The sequence below is a fragment of the Physella acuta genome, unplaced genomic scaffold (genome assembly GCF_028476545.2).
Source record: "Physella acuta isolate Inbredline_101_S28 unplaced genomic scaffold, ASM2847654v3 ptg000374l, whole genome shotgun sequence".
Classification (NCBI taxonomy): domain Eukaryota; kingdom Metazoa; phylum Mollusca; class Gastropoda; family Physidae; genus Physella; species Physella acuta.
In genome coordinates, this window is record NW_026731893.1 from 415,074 (window position 1) to 431,634 (window position 16,561).

Sequence of the window (16,561 nt, forward strand, 5' to 3'; positions counted from 1 at the left end):
TTCGGTTTCCTGGTTCACTATACTGTTTTGTTTTGGTGAGAGAAAAAAGGCCAGTCAATGCTTACAGAACCTTGTCTGGCCCCGGCTGTTTTTATCAATACAGTTGCACGCCCGCTTGTGGTTGATGTTGTGTTTGTACACGCTGTAGATCCAGATCACAGTTTCTTTCAGGAATCTCCCACCCCCACCCCTCCCACCTTCAAAGATAGTCCACCCCCCACGGGCGAAATAAGAAAAAATATATAATTTTTTTTAATAGAAAAGATATACTTTAACACCCCCCCCCCCCGCCCCACGGAAAAAAAAGATCTGAAAGAAACACTGACCAAGATCTAGTAGCGTAAAAAAAGAAATAGGGAAAAAAAATAGAAATGGCTATTCAGAGTTGCTTACTTTAAAATAGCTAATCGGACCTGGGTGTAGCCTGACCCTAGCATCTGTATACTATCGATCCAAATAGCTAACTGCCAAAACAAGGAATCTGGTACAGATGGGTACTTGGTAATGGCTCTAGAATGGGTATGTAATACGTGGCTTCTGTTGTATAATCGGTCAGATTTTTTTACTGAATCTTTTAGTTGTGTTCATAATGTTTCCTTTGCGTGACTTACGTTTGTGGCTAGGTTCGGTGAATTCGTTGTTGTATAGTCATCCCTCGCTACTTCGCGGTTTATCTATCGCGGCCTCAGGGGTCATCTATAAATGACGTCACACTCGTAGGGTGGAGGGGGGTCCGTAATTTTGTGCCGATGTGTGATGAGGGGGAGGGGGGGGGGGTTCAGATGTTGCGACGTCACACTTTTGCATTATAAAAAAGCAATGTTAGAAAACGAATTTTAGACGTTATTTCGCGTTTTAGATAACTGTTTTAATAAATTGTAATAGTTTAGACAAGATTTTAGAAAAATACCGATGTTTAAAAAAAATTCAACTGCAATTTTGAGGGGGGGGGGGGGGTTTGTAGGTTGAGGTGTGACGTCATTTTAGGGGGGGGTCTGGCTTTTTGTGACAACGTGTGACGGAGGGGAGGGAAGAGGGTAAAAATCGTCCCAAAACAGCGTGACGTCATTTATGGATGACCCCTCAGTACATCGCGGATTGTTCAAAAATATATTCTTCAAAATTGATGAATTATGTCTTGAAAGTTGCCCACACGCCAGCAGAAGGCAGGTAGTGCACACACAATTCAAACTCCACTACAACATATTTACAGTATGTACACTTTAGTTACATCTAAGGCTGTTACGCACATATCAGATTTATATTGTTTGTACATTATTTTATGTTTGTTATTCATACTATTAATATTTTATGTTTAAAACTATTCTTTAATGTTCTATTGCTAACATAAGCACGTATCTGGTTTCATATACTTGTATTGATATTATACATACACAGAAATGTACGTATGTTAAAAATGAGAGGGTAACACTACTTTGCGGTTTTTCACTTATCGCGGCCAGTTCTGGTCCCTATTGACCGCGATAACTGAGGGATGACTGTATTGTCGAATTCTAGATACACGTTGAAGCTGTGCCGTGAGTACACACACACACTGTGTCTAAGCATAAGTATAATATCGAGGCGGTTTTTTTCTGGGTTTTGAGTTTGCATCCACTTTTAATATATGTTGTTGTTTTTTTTCCTCTATGAGCTCGTGACTTTGCTCACCTCCCAAACCCCTTCACCAGCGAGCTATATCAACCAGTGTTAAGAAATGCCTTGAGCTCAGGCAAGTGACGGGACATCGCGTTTCCGGTACAGCTTGTTTGTCTCTCGTTTGATCCGCCAGCTCCCGAGTTGTCGAACTTGACTGGGTGGAACTCTCTTATATGCGCGGTCTGTTATACACATGTTGGTAAACAAACTCGTCTCTGGTGAGAAATCACACATTAACAAAAAAAAAAAAATTGCGCTCGTACTCACACACGCACACACACATGCAAGTTTATGTTCGTCAATTGTTCCTTATTGTAGCGTGATTTTGTCCATTCATAAGCCCCGCTAAAAAGTTAACCCCCGCCACCAAAAAAAAAAAAAGATTATAAATAAGAGGATATGAAACTTGTACTTTTAGATTTTATTGAAGAGGGTAAAATTGAGACATGTAATCAATAATGTGTACGAAGAGGTTTGTATTTTGGTACCTTTAGCCCCAACACAAACCCTAACCCTCAAAATCGCGTGCGTGTTTTTAATTGAGGCTGGTTTAACTTGTCGCGCATGCACTTTTTGCATTAGTGGCGGGGTTCATCTGGACAAGACCCTTGTAGCGTTTGCACAACCTAACGTTATCGTTCTTCTAGATCTAGTATCCTGGATCTAAGTATACTTTTGTATACTCTACCTTTTGTTTGTTACTGACTACACCCAGTAGTCTTGTGTTTGTTTACTCTCTAAATGTTACACACGCGTATGATGGCTCTATGAGTAATCCTCTTAGTCTACCAGCACTGATTTGTTTGTTGACGCATGTTTTTTGGTATCTAATATGTTTAGGTAGGTGGTGATGGCTCGTGACTCCCCCCCCCCCCCCCCCCCCTCCATAATCCCTGACTAAGATTGATCTGGTAGATACCTGTCAAGTGTGGCTCCCAGTTTGATCAATCTTGTACATGACCTGCAGTAGTGTGATTCCTGTCACCTCCCCTCGCAAATGACCTGTAATTCCTGTTCTCTCTCTCCCCCCCCCACTTAGCCTATCTTATACTTAACCTGCAATTCCTGTCTCCGCCCCCCCCCCCCCGCCACACCTATCTTGTACATGACCTGTAATTCCAGTGTCCGTCCCGTCCCCCCGCCCCACCGAGCCTACATTGAACATGACCTATACATTCCTGTCCCCTCCCATTACGTCTCATTAACACAAGTACACAGCAGGTTAGTAGAGACATGGTGCTCACCACCACGTTCATAGAGTCACGGGGTTGGCGGGGTGGGGTGGATTGGGTTACATGTCTAATGTTTGGGTCCTTACTTTCCTGGCGTAACATTTTACAGTTTAAAAAAAAAATCTTACAGAAATCTATATAGTTGCAAAAGAAATATACATGTACATTTTAATTAAGAATTGGCTGTGGTGCCCCTGATACAAATGGCACCGCTGGTAGGCATGGCGCCCCTGAGAGGCACGGCGCCCCTGTGAGGCACGGCGCCCATTAGATTCACGGCGCCCCTGAGAGGCACGGCGCCTCAATAGACACGAGACACCTGATAGACTTGGGCTCCATGATCAGACACTTACCAGTAATGTTTTATACTCATTCTGTTATATCCCTTACTTCGGTATGAGGGAATAGTTTCTAGACAAGCCATATAATATAGGCATAGTACGTAATATGTTATGTATAGGGTGTTGGATATATATATATATATATATATATATATATATATATATATATATATATATATATATATATATATATATATATATATATATATATATACATATATATATACATATACCGACAACTCCAGACTTTGACATTTCCTCCGCTCTGGAAAAAAAATGGGACACAACCTTTTTTTTTTAACCCGTGAACGAAGGTTTATTTGTCGGGACAAACAAAAGCAACATACGACAGTGTTGAAACATAATTTAGCAAGTTGCTTTTTGTTGTTGCTGGTTTGAAAATTCTGAGTTTGGAATGGAAATAAGATTAAGATTATAAAAGTATTCAAGCCTGTGGGGAGGGGGAGGGGGATGATGCGAATGTTTTGTCACGTGGTATCCATCACCTGTCAGGGCAGTGACGTAAGATCGGCTTCAGATGGGCCAGCACGCCTTAAGGTCAGTGTGTGTGTGCGTGTGTCTCAGTCTGTGTGCTTGTGTCTGTGTGTGTGTGTGTGCGTGTGTCTCAGTCTGTGTGCTTGTGTCTCTGTGTGTGTGTGTTTGTTGACTTCAGGGGACCTTTATTGTGGCGGTTTGGGAATGTATGGATACACCACTGGTGATCGCGATAGGTTAAAAACTGGGTTTGTTGTGTGACAGTTACCTCCCTTTGAGTGAGGTTGTGTCCCTTGCAACAGAACAGTGGATTTATTTGAAGGCAAAAATCGTGTTTACATTTTTTAAATTCTCATTTCTTGAAGCTATATTTAGATTCATTAGTTGCGATCTATGGCTGTGTCATAATGTAAACAAATTAATTAAGACTCACAGCGTCGGCGTTGCATAGTTTTTTTTTTCAAAGGATTTTTACGCTTATTTATAGCTCAAGTCTATTGTGAAATCGTCGCGTTGTGTTTCTGAATATATCAAGAGTTATATTGTGTTTTAACTTGTGTTTTCTTATGATAGTCGTTTATAGCTTGTGCTTTATTTTATTTGAAGTAACTATTATCTGCTTGTGTTCTCTTACGATAGTCGTTTATAGCTTGTGCTTTATTTTATTTGAAGTAACTATTATCTGCTTGTGTTCTCTTACGATAGTCGTTTATAGCTTGTGCTTTATTTTATTTGAAGTAACTATTATCTGCTTGTGTTCTCTTACGATAGTCGTTTATAGCTTGTGCTTTATTTTATTTGAAGTAACTATTATCTGCTTGTTCTCTTACTCGAAGTTTAAAAAAAGTTTTGTAGTGTGTTGATCGAAAAACTGCACTGAATCATTGTCACAAAGTACTCTCCCTTCCTCCTCATTAGAATAGTTTTTGTTTTTTACCTGTCTGTCGTGTATCGTTGATTAGCTCGAACGTCCGTCTTTGCGATTCAGCTGTGTTGGATTATAGACTGTTAAAAATCTTAGCGTCTGTCTGATTATAAAGGTTGCATACTTGGGTCAAAATTTTGTGAAGGATTTTAGTTGCCAATTCGCAACGATATGCAGTTATGGGAACAAAGTTTTTTTTTTTTTTTTAAATTGGTATTATGATCAAGGGATGATTACATGTGTATGTTTAATTCTGTGAAGTTTTTAATCAAACACACGACATAATGGAAAGTAAGTGCATCACTTCTTATTTTTTCTTATAAATGTGTTATGAAAATATTAGAATTGTGATTTATAATAATGTTCGTACTTCCCTTTCGAATCTAACGATCCATAGGACAAGTGAAGTAGAGTGACCTCGGTATGCGAAGAGATATTGTAATCAGCACTTTGCCGAGGCGCCTTTGCTTTCCCTAACGTGAGTTAGGTACCCATCAGAGTTGGGTGGACTTAGGGACGTTCTACGTACTTGAACCCGGATTTGAACTCGAAACTTTCGGGTTAACAGTTTTGTGTTCTACCTTTCGACTACTCCGTCTCATGCTGCAGCGCCTTTATGTCTGTTCATTTTTAAAGTTATCTTGAGCACACGTAAATAAAAAAAAATATCCGTGAATCATTCACATGCACAAAATATATGTAAACTCTACGACATACAGAAATAGATATTCTTCGTACCTAAAATTGGTGATAGCGCCTATTATCATACACAAATCTTCATGGCAAACAGAACTTAAATTACCCAAAGCTAATATGCAAGTCCGGCCTAATGATAGGAGTCAATAGTTGTGTTTTTTTAATTCGATGTGTGGGTCTGTTTGTTATGATAGAGATTTAGAGTTAGTGTTGAAATTAATTACCGTCCAACATATGTAAATGTATGTATTTGTGTGTGTATGTGTGTGTGTGTTAGCAGGGACGTCTCACCGCTTAGGGTCTAAAGGGCACTTGCCCACGGCCACGTGAGTTAACGGGCCCCCGCCTTATTAATTATAAAATCTACAGAAAAGTCATCCTCATACATAGCACACGTTATGATCAGATGAGTTGGTAGTGACTTTTACTAATGTACACGCAATGCTTGTCTTCAGCTAAATGAATTCTGTGCTAAGAAATGATGCCAGTACTTGTTTAATAACTCAGTGTATGAAGTCAAGATCACGGTCTTTAATTTAAAATTGAAGCGAGTGTAAAGAATACACGGTAGGGAATGTCAAACGTGGTCCAGGATTTATGTTTTTATTTCAGTGGGTGGTTGTCGTTCATAGGTAATGATTGCGTGGTAGGGGGGGGGTGTTGTACATAAAGGCTAAGCAGGCTATGTTTGGGGCTCATACAGGCTAACTTTGTGAGCCCACGTGGGCTTACTATAATTGTGGGACCCAAATTGGCTAACTATGATTGTGGGACCCAAATTGGCGAACTATGATTGTGGGACCCTAATTGGCGAACTATGATTGTCGGACCCAAATTGGCTAGCTATGCTTGTGGTACCCAGATTGGCTAGCTATGATTGTGGGACCCAAATTGGCGAACTATGATTGTGGGACCTAAATTGGCGAACTATGATTGTGGGACCCAATTTGGCTAACTATGATTGTGGGACCCAAATTGGCTAACAATGATTGTGGACCGAAATGGGCTAACTATGATTGTGGTACCCACATTGGCTAACTATGATTGTGGGCTCATGTAGGCTATTTTTTGGGACACATACGTACGTTACATAGGCTGACATCTTTTGGGGGTCCATATTGCTCTTCAGACGACTAGCTCGCTTGTAATCAGCGGGATTTGCATTAGGGAGGGGAAGGGGGGGGGGGAAGCCATAACGAAACCTATCTAGCGCGTGAATTGGTTGGTGACAGACGATACATATCCATCAACAAACACACGGGAGAAAGCCTCGTTTATCACATCACGTAACACAGCTCGGCGAAATAATCTCGGAGATAAAATGTCCGACGTCTAGAGAGCGTGGCTCTATTTTTAGACGGGGTAAGCGTGTCTAACCATCAACAGCTAAGGTTGTTTAGCTGATTGTGTTGATGTTGTTATTGCTCTAAGCGGCGTCGCTCATGAATATGTGATGATACGTCGTGTGCTCAGGCTCGATCTATTTATTCATCCGCCGTCTTCGTTCGTGTTCATAATGGGGTAGTAGATCTGTTAGTAAATACAGAGACAAAGATAGTTTTGACATATGAGGCTCGTTAGCTGGGGAAGCCACTCTTCTAGGAGAGACAACTCCAAAATCAAACAACTGCTGCCTTGTAGTTTGTTCTTGGTTGGACAAAAGCTTTGGAAGCGAATCCAGAAGAAAAGCAGACTGAAATGTTAGTCAACGGCCTCAATGCCACAAAACCAGTTGACACGTATACTTAATTGTGTTGGAGGGCACGCCTTCCAACACTAAAATTAAGAACGAAGAAGAACACAAGCAAGTACTATCATTATGGGCAAATTGCATAAAATAAATTGGTTTTTTTTTTGGGGGTGGGGGGGGGGGGGGGTTCGCATAAATGACGTCAGACATTTTTAGCCGACCCTCACCTATCCACTGTCGTCACAACTAATTATAACGAACACATAGGCTATGCAACTTTATTTATAATATCACATGTAAGTTACGTCACATTTATCCTCCACCTCTTCACCATTTTGTCACTGTCACAAAAGTTAAATCTCATTTCACCAAAGCCGTTTGTTGTCAGTTAGGGAAACCCCCTTTATGATATCAGAGGGTAGGGGTGAGAAATCACATGTTAATGTAAGGGGAGGGTTTAGCTCATTACAATTAAACTATGTTATTGATGCTTGAGCCTGTTTAAAAAAAAAAAAAACTGAGTGTCGAGTAAATACACGAAAACTATCCACCACCAGTTTACGAAAGCGCTAATCGTGCGTTGGCTGACAGCTATGCTTTGGGTGAGATGAGCTAACTCCCTTGAAGTTCCCCCGTTAATTACAACCAACCTACCGTGAACTCAGCGACCCGTGTAGATATTACTGTAGGACTCTGTGAGTCAGCCTAGCATTAGTGCCAGCTTCCTGTGTGAACGTGTGTAACTTTTTAAATGTGGTGCAACTCACTGGGTCACCATATAGTGCTTTAAATAGTTGGTAGTGTTTGAAAAATGGTGAAAGGGGTATGGATAAAGAGCTGTGCGAAAATACATAAATATTAGGGCAGGGTTAACAAGGTGTAACCTAGTTGTAGACTGCTAGCCTGAAAGTCTTGAGTTTGAATCCGGGTTCAAGTCAATAGTTCGTCCCTGAGTCCACCCAGCTCTGATGGGTACATAACTCACGTTCTGGAAAATAAAGGTGGCTGGGCATAGTGATGACCACACCTATCCCTTCATATGACGAGGTCTCAACAACTCTATTTCATTTGGGAACTTCACTTTTACTTTACTGGTTTTCTCACATGACATGATTACATTAATGATAATTTAATATTGATAGTAAACATGACAGATCATAGGAGAGATGAAGTAGAGTTCATCTGTTTTTTTTTAGACCTCTGCATATCTAGGGATGGTGAATTCAGCACGTCTTAACTTTACCTGACTTAAGTTAGGTACCCATCAGACCTGGGTCAACGAGATGTTCTATACAGACTCAAGACTCGTTGGTGCTATAAGGTCTACAAACACCTGTAACAAAATGAGTTCTATCTGTCATAAAAGAAAATTGGGACAAAAACTGTAACAAAAAGGGATATGTTGTGTCATGGAAGAAAAGTGTGGGTCTAGGTTGTTGGTGCAGGAATAACATTAAAATGTCCCATGCCTTTATGGTCAAAATATCTTGTACTGGAAATTTGCAGTTAGTTTAACTAATTGTACAACACCAATAACTTGATGGTTTTGAAATCAGCAGCCTTTTTATTTTGTCACTAGTAATATGACTGTTCTCTTTCACTTAAGCCCAAATTAAAAAAAATACTTTTTTATTTACATGTACAATTTTATTTTCTACAGGCGAGCCCATCAAATTTGATCCAAGTTTTAAAGGTCCAATAAAAAACAGGTGAGGTCATGTGATACACATGTTTGGTTAAATTGTCTATGTGCAATAGTAGGCTACTAAATGTTTTCGGTACTAGATGTACTCATGAACTTTAAAACAGAAACATGTGATACACGTGTTTGGTTAAATTGTCTATGTACAATAGCAGACTACCGAATCTTTTAGGTACATGATGTACTCATGAACTTTACAGAAACATGTGATACACACGTTTGGTTAAATTGTCTATGTACAATAGCAGACTACCGAATCTTTTAGGTACAAGATGTACTCATGAACTTTACAACAGAAACATATATGGTTAAAATGTCTATGTAGAAAAGTAACCAAAATGTTGTAGGTACTAGATCTACACATGAACTTTGCAACATAAACTGTAAACAATGTGCACTGTGTATCTTACAGGTTGTGTACTGATGTCATCTGTTGCATCATCTTTGTTGTGTTTCTCTTTGGCATGGTCGTTGTCTCCATCATTGGTGAGTACAATCAACTCTTAAGGGCCCTTTATATTCTGTTGGTGTGGTTTTATTATAGTGGTCACCTTTATTGGATGGACTTTATTATAGTGATCCTATCCCTTTTGTGCGTGGGCCTTTATCATTGTGGTCCCCTTTAGTGGCCCTCTTTGTATATGGGCCTTTATCATAGTGGTTCCCTTTGTTTATGGGCCTTTAATATAGTGGTCCCCCTTTGTTTATGGGCCTTTATCATAGTGGTTCCCTTTGTTTATGGGCCTTTATTATAGTGGTTCCCTTTGTTTATGGGCCTTTATCATAGTGGTTCCCTTTGTTTATGGACCTTTATCATAGTGGTTCCCTTTGTTTATGGGCCTTTATCATAGTGGTTCCCTTTGTTAATGGGCCTTTATTATAGTGGTTCCCTTTGTTTATGGGCCTTTACCATAGTGGTTCCTTTTGTTGGAGGGCCTTTATCATAGTGGTTCCCTTTGTTTATGGGCCTTTAATATTGTGGTCCCCCTTTGTTTATGGGCCTTTATCATAGTGGTTCCCTTTTTATAGGGCCTTTACCATAGTCGTCCCCTTTGTTTATGGGTCTTTACCTCAGTGGTTCCCTTTGTTTATGGGCCTTTACCATAGTGGTTCCCTTTGTTTATGGGCCTTTACCATAGTGGTTCCCTTTGTTTATGGGCCTTTACCATAGTGGTTCCCTTTGTTTATGGGCCTTTACCATAGTGGTTCCCTTTGTTTATGGGCCTTTACCATAGTGGTTCCCTTTGTTTATGGGCCTTTACCATAGTGGTTCCCTTTGTTTATGGGCCTTTACCATAGTGGTTCCCTTTGTTTATGGGCCTTTACCATAGTGGTTCCCTTTGTTTATGGGCCTTTACCATAGTGGTTCCCTTTGTTTATGGGCCTTTACCATAGTGGTCCCCTTTGTTTATGGGTCTTTACCATAGTGGTTCCCTTTGTTTATGGGCCTTTATTATAGTGGTTCCCTTTGTTTATGGGCCTTTACCATAGTGGTTCCCTTTGTTGGAGGGCCTTTATCATAGTGGTTCCCTTTGTTTATGGGCCTTTACCATAGTGGTTCCCTTTGTTTATGGGTCTTTACCTCAGTGGTTCCCTTTGTTTATGGGCCTTTACCATAGTGGTCCCCTTTGTTTATGGGTCTTTACCTCAGTGGTTCCCTTTGTTTATGGGCCTTTACCATAGTGGTCCCCTTTTTTATAGGGCCTTTACCTCAGTGGTCCCTATGACTCAGTAGGTGTGACTCTAGAAACAAGGACAAATCTTGATAGACCAGTTATTGCATCTGTGTGTGTTGTCATTGGAGCCAGGGAAAAGTCTACAGGATCAAGGTTTCTTTCAGACATTTTTCTTAGGAAGGGGGTGTACACTGGTTGGGGGGGGGGGGGCAACGCCCAAGTGTGCATTCCTTTCCTCCCAAAGAGATTACTGAAAGAAACTCTGTACAAGATCCAACACACTAACAATTGACATGTTTCTCTCCTTGTCTGAATTCTCACTAATTGCTATAATTAATTAATTAATTGTCTTATCTCAGGCAGACAGCATGTTTCATGTCTGTCACTCTACCTTTAATTTGTTGACATGCAGCCTATCTAAAGTAAACTGTTTTCTTTATCCCACAGACTGTTAAAACCCCCTATTATTTTATCTGTACAATGCTCTCTTTAATTTGGGCCATGTAGTATGGTTATCTAAGCAAAGGTGGGTTGTATTCAGGTAGAAGATCACATGAATTTAGATCGTGGGGCTTGAGTCACTAAGACTCTAATGGCTAGCTACTTGATTCACATTAGGAAAAGTAAAAGTGGCTGGACATTGTGCTGCCCTCACTATATCTTCATGCTTCAAGGTCATAACAACACATGACTTCTACTTTATCTGCCCCATGTATTGCTAGATGGCACGGTGTAGCCTAAGTGGTAGAGCGCTAGGCTGCTAGCCCGAAAGTCTCCAGTTCGAATCCGGGTTCAAGTCAGCAGAACGTCCCTGAGTCCACCCAGCTCTGATGGGTACTGAACTTGTTAGGGAAAGTAAAGGTGGCTGACCACACCTTCCCTTTATATGCTGAGGTCAAGAAACATGAACTCTACTTCATCTGCCCAATGGATTGCTAGGTCTAAAGAGAACTCTTTATATACTGCTAAGTTCAATAGGGTAACTTTACTTTTAAGTAGCACCTCAGCTAAATACTTGATTATCTGCAGGCTATGCCAGAGGAAACCCCAGGAGACTGATCTACCCTACTGATTCACAAGGCTCTATCTGTGGTGTGGGCAAACATGTGTAAGTTACAGATCTTAAAAAACACATTTTTTACTGTTTTATTTTTTCTTATGAAAGTTGAGCCTCCTGCAGCCAAGTTATGAAAGGCTACTCTAGATTCTTGACATCATAATTATCTCCCATCATTTCCTGGTTCATTTGACTTTCAGATTGCCACAGCATTCAGAAAAAATACTTGGCACTTGATCTTGTAAATAAGGGGAGATAATCTTTTGATAAATAGGTCACATCTATTAAGGGAGTTTACTGTTTTGCCACTTTCCTTTTTATGATTTCTTCCTGTGGATATTATAACTATAACTGAAAGAAAATTATTCTGATAATTAAAGAATTTTATAAATCAGCATTTAGTTTTTTATTTACTGTCCTCTTTCGTTTTAAATATTACTTTTCTGCTAATGCTGACCTGCTGTTGTGTGCTCATTATTTAGTTTTTGTAGTAGCTCATACATTGTTCTTGCCATGTTTTTAATCAATTTTGCACTATTTTGTTAAATACAAGTGTTATGCATAGTTAACAATAGTATTGTATATATATGTACTTTCAATTGTTACAATATTATGTTTATTTTGACAATAATTTGAAAGATATCTTACAAAAAGTGTATGGTAATTAAGACATATCACACTTTTAAATGCATTTAATTTTTCTATTCCCAAATCTGGATTTATAAATAAATGTTTGCTATAAAAAAAAATCTAATAGAGAAGAGATTAAAATAACATGGTAGAATAAAGTGTGATCTGTCTCTAACATTGAGCTTGATCACAAGCATTAAAGGTGTTGCTCTGATGTTTTAAATGCTAGAAGATTAAAACTAATTTGTTTTGTAGCAGGTGAAACAGCTATTTAAAAATAGATAAAAACTTCCAATACAGCTATAAACCCCAGACTACCAAACCATCAAGAAACCATTAAGTTCCAATAGATCTACAAATCCCAGAGTTGTAATACATCAACAGACCCCTGACTACCAACAAAACAACCAGAAATCCCTCGAGTTCCACAACATCTACAAATCCCTCAGTACCTATACACCAACACATCAATTCTCACATTAAATTCTACCTGTTGTACTCCCAAGTTGTACCTATACACCAACACATCAATTCTTACATTAAATTCCACCTGTTGTACTCCCAAGTTGTACCTATACACCAACACATCAATTCTTACATTAAATTCCACCTGTTGTACTCCAAGTTTCCTCATTCATGTAACTTTTCCATGTTGATGTTTCTTCCCCCCCCCCCCCCCCCCCCCCCCCACCCCACAGAGACAAGCCTTACCTGTTCTTCTTCGACATGGTCACCTGCGCCAAGATGGGACCAGCCATTGTGTCTGGATGCCCCACCCCTCAGGTACCCAAGTCAATTTTTTTTCCCCAGAACTAAATAAAACAAATTTAACTAAAATAAGCCCTGCTTAAATAATGTTAGGAACAGTATAGTTAGATGGTAGAGGTTATGAATGCTAACCTGAAAGTCTTGAGTTTGAATCCAGATTCTAGTCCCTGAGTCCATCCAGCTCTGATGGGTACCTTACTCATGTTAGGGAAACAAAAGTGGCTGGGCATAGTGCTAAATATAACAAATTCAACTAAAGCTGCTATATAATATAAACCCTTCTTAAATAATTGTAGGGAACTGTATGGTTTGATGGTAGAGCTTATGGATGCCAACCCAAACGTCTTGAGTTCTAATGCAGGTTATAGTCAATAGAACGTTACTGTGTTCACTTAGCTTTGATGGGTACCTGACTCCAGTTAAGGAAACAAAGGTGGCTGCTCACACACTATCGCTCATACATCAAGGCTATTGAAACAGCTGAACTCCACTTCATCTGCCCCATGTGTCACCAGCAGAAAAAGATGATGATCAAATGAAGATGAAATGAAACGTTTTAAATTTCTAGGTTTGTGTCAAGGAGTGCCCTAAAACCAACTATGTGTATTTACAAAATGTGGCTGACAACGATCGCTCAAAGTTGATATGTAGATATGACGTGGACCACTCTGTATCACCATATAAAGAGGTAAGTAAATACTTCTGAGTAACAGATCAATTTCATTTTGCTATGTGACATTTTTTGCCGGTTTCATTTTCAATTATGAAATTAAACATTACAATTTTAATCTTTTCATTGTCTTTCACTGACCATTTGTAGCATGTATTGATAATTGTATGGGTGTAGACATTTTATAAAATTATATTTTAACCTCTAGATTACCATTATAAAAATACATTTTGACCTCTAGATGACCATTATAAAAATATATTTTGACCTCTAGATAACCATTATAAAAATATATTTTGCCCTCTAGATGACCATTATAAAAATATATTTTGACCTCTAGATAACCATTATAAAAATATATTTTGCCCTCTAGATGACCATTATAAAAATATATTTTGTCCTCTAGATGACCATTATAAAAATATATTTTGCCCTCTAGATGACCATTATAAAAATATATTTTGACCTCTAGATGACCGTTATAAAAATATATTTTGACCTCTAGATGACCATTATAAAAATATATTTTGTCCTCTAGATGACCATTATAAAAATATATTTTGTCCTCTAGATGACCATTATAAAAATATATTTTGTCCTCTAGATGACCATTATAAAAATACATTTTGTCCTCTAGATGACCATTATAAAAATATATTTTGTTCTCTAGATGACCATTATAAAAATATATTTTGTCCTCTAGATGACCATTATAAAAATATATTTTGTCCTCTAGATGACCATTATAAAAACATATTTTGACCTCTAGATGACCATTATAAAAATATATTTTGTCCTCTAGATAACCATTATAAAAATATATTTTGTCCTCTAGATGACCATTATAAAAACATATTTTGACCTCTAGATGACCATTATAAAAATATATTTTGTCCTCCAGATGATCATTATAAAAATATATTTTGTCCTCTAGATGACCATACAAAAGCTGGTAGAGAGTAACCTCTGTGCCTCGTACTACTTAGAGTCAAAGTCCAGTAAGTTCTGTTTTTTTTGTTTTTAAGTTTTGGCTCATTATTTCTATTTTCATATTCATTAAACAATTTATACCTGTAAAACTAAATCAGTTTTAGATAGTTGCTGATTAAACTTCTTTTATTATTGACTATTTCATGTTATATTCTGTATTAAAATATTTTCCAGTTGTTGGCCGCTGCATGCCCATTATATTCTCCAAAGCCTTGGATATGGCCAATGTCCTTAAAGATGACGCAGGGAAAAATATAGTCAGAGCCAATGGAGAAAGTATCACAGGGGGTCTTATACAGAACGGAACATTGTACGTCATTGCAGTGTTCTTTTATTGGATATAATTTTAAAAATTTAACTTTCCTTTTTTCTTGTTGTAACTTTTATTTTTGGGGTGTTTATATTTGTTGTTTATTTTTTATTGCTTTGGATCAGAGTTTTATTTTTATGCCTGCAGGAGTTTGGCTGAGTTCTACAAACTGAAAGGTACAATGGAACTCTTGTTTAAAGATGTCATAAACAGCGCACACTGGATTGCTATGTAAGTTCTATGGTTGAGTTCTGGAGGGATTTACTTTGTTTCTTTTTAAATCTTAAAACTTATCTCTAAAAAATGTGAATGCTTATACTTTGAGTATTCAGGATGTATATAATTATTATTTAACGAGAAAAATGGCCCGTTGAGGAAGGATACACCGGGCGCTAGGTTGATAGTGCTGTCTCTTTTCTCTAAACTAAAACCAACCCACCCCCCCCACACCCCTCCCCACCCCCCCCCCCCCCCCCCCACACACCCCAAAAAAACGTCTACCGTCCCATTCAACAAAATATAATTATATACTTTTTCCAGTGTCCGCCCCCTCCCCGAAAATTCTACCCCCGCCCCCGAAAATTTCAAGTACCCCCACCCCTCTCCGGGGAGGAAAAAGTCTGAAAGAAACACTGGTGTCGCGCTTAGCCACTACCCGAAGAATTGCATTAAAGAAATTGCAAGAAAACCACTTTTTAGATTAGACACATTAATTAGGCGGTAATTTTATTATAGAGTATCGATGAAGAAATTTCTTTTGAGTTGGGGAGGGGGGGGGGGGCTCAGACGTTCTTACGCGGGGGGTGGGGCTTCGCCCCTACCCGAAGAATTGTATGCAAGAAACTCTTCACGCAAACCATTTAGATTAGGCAAAATTTCCTTTTTATTCAATGTTTACTCGAAAATCAATGACGTCATATTACTGTGTGCACTCTCCGGCGTGAGATTATTTTCTACTCTATGCTAAATGTGACCGCGTCATACTTCGTTTTTCGAATTACTATGCATGTTTTTATTTTGCTTGTGTTTTCTCTACAGCGTTCTTGTCAGATAGATAGATAGACAGACAGCAAAACTATTATTATTTAATTTATGATTCCAGTTTTAATTAATGTTTTGAGATATTTGTACCATTTTTTTGTTGTTTAAAGTAACATGTTTGTAAAGATTGCCAATTCCATTTTTGCTTAAGTATGAGAGCTTTTTATTTATTTATTTATTTTTTTTAAATAAGACTGATAGATGGAATGAATTACTGTGAGAGAGCTTAACATTTAGCTCTGAGAATATATAACTTAGTTGTCATAGATATGATTTGGGTTTTCATTGACAGATGTTTGTTGGTTGCCATGGTGGTAGCAATGATCTGGATTGTTCTACTCCGATGGATTACTACCGTCATGGTCTGGGCCACCATCTTGCTCTTCATTGCGCTGTTTGCCTTTGGTAAATAAAAGTTGCCAAGTTTTTATTTTAATTTTTTTTGTTGTATAGATTATAGCATAAGTCTGTTATGTCTTTTTATCCCCATCATTATCTTTTCCTGTTCGTGCCCAAAAACACATGGGGCAGATGAAGTAGAGTTCATCTGTTTTAGGGACCTCGGCATATGAAGGGATAGTGTGGTCAGCACTATGCCCTGCCGCCTTTGCTTTCCCTAACATGGGTTAGGTACCCATCAGAGTTGGGTAGACTCAGGGACGTTCTGACTTGAACCCAG

General features: G+C 38.6%; 1 protein-coding gene across 6 annotated transcripts in view; it reads left to right on the forward strand.

Annotated features, from left to right (window-relative positions):
* Window positions 1-16,561, forward strand: part of LOC131941819 (choline transporter-like protein 2) — a 32,835-nt gene that overhangs the window by 1,373 nt on the left and 14,901 nt on the right. For 4 of the 6 annotated variants that reach the window (XR_009386682.1, XM_059301364.1, XM_059301363.1 and 1 more), the window contains exons 2-10: window positions 8,699-8,747; window positions 9,153-9,226; window positions 11,446-11,524; window positions 12,802-12,886; window positions 13,440-13,559; window positions 14,476-14,539; window positions 14,706-14,841; window positions 14,989-15,072; window positions 16,175-16,287. Coding sequence is in view for 5 of the 6 variants with exons in the window: in XM_059301364.1 (XP_059157347.1) it covers window positions 8,699-8,747; window positions 9,153-9,226; window positions 11,446-11,524; window positions 12,802-12,886; window positions 13,440-13,559; window positions 14,476-14,539; window positions 14,706-14,841; window positions 14,989-15,072; window positions 16,175-16,287 (804 nt within the window). In the remaining variant the exon portion in view is untranslated. Of the gene's footprint in view, window positions 1-497; window positions 520-4,853; window positions 4,944-8,698; window positions 8,748-9,152; window positions 9,227-11,445; window positions 11,525-12,801; window positions 12,887-13,439; window positions 13,560-14,475; window positions 14,540-14,705; window positions 14,842-14,988; window positions 15,073-16,174; window positions 16,288-16,561 lie in introns of those variants that run through there. The other 2 variants (XM_059301366.1, XM_059301365.1) reach the window with 2 other exon arrangements.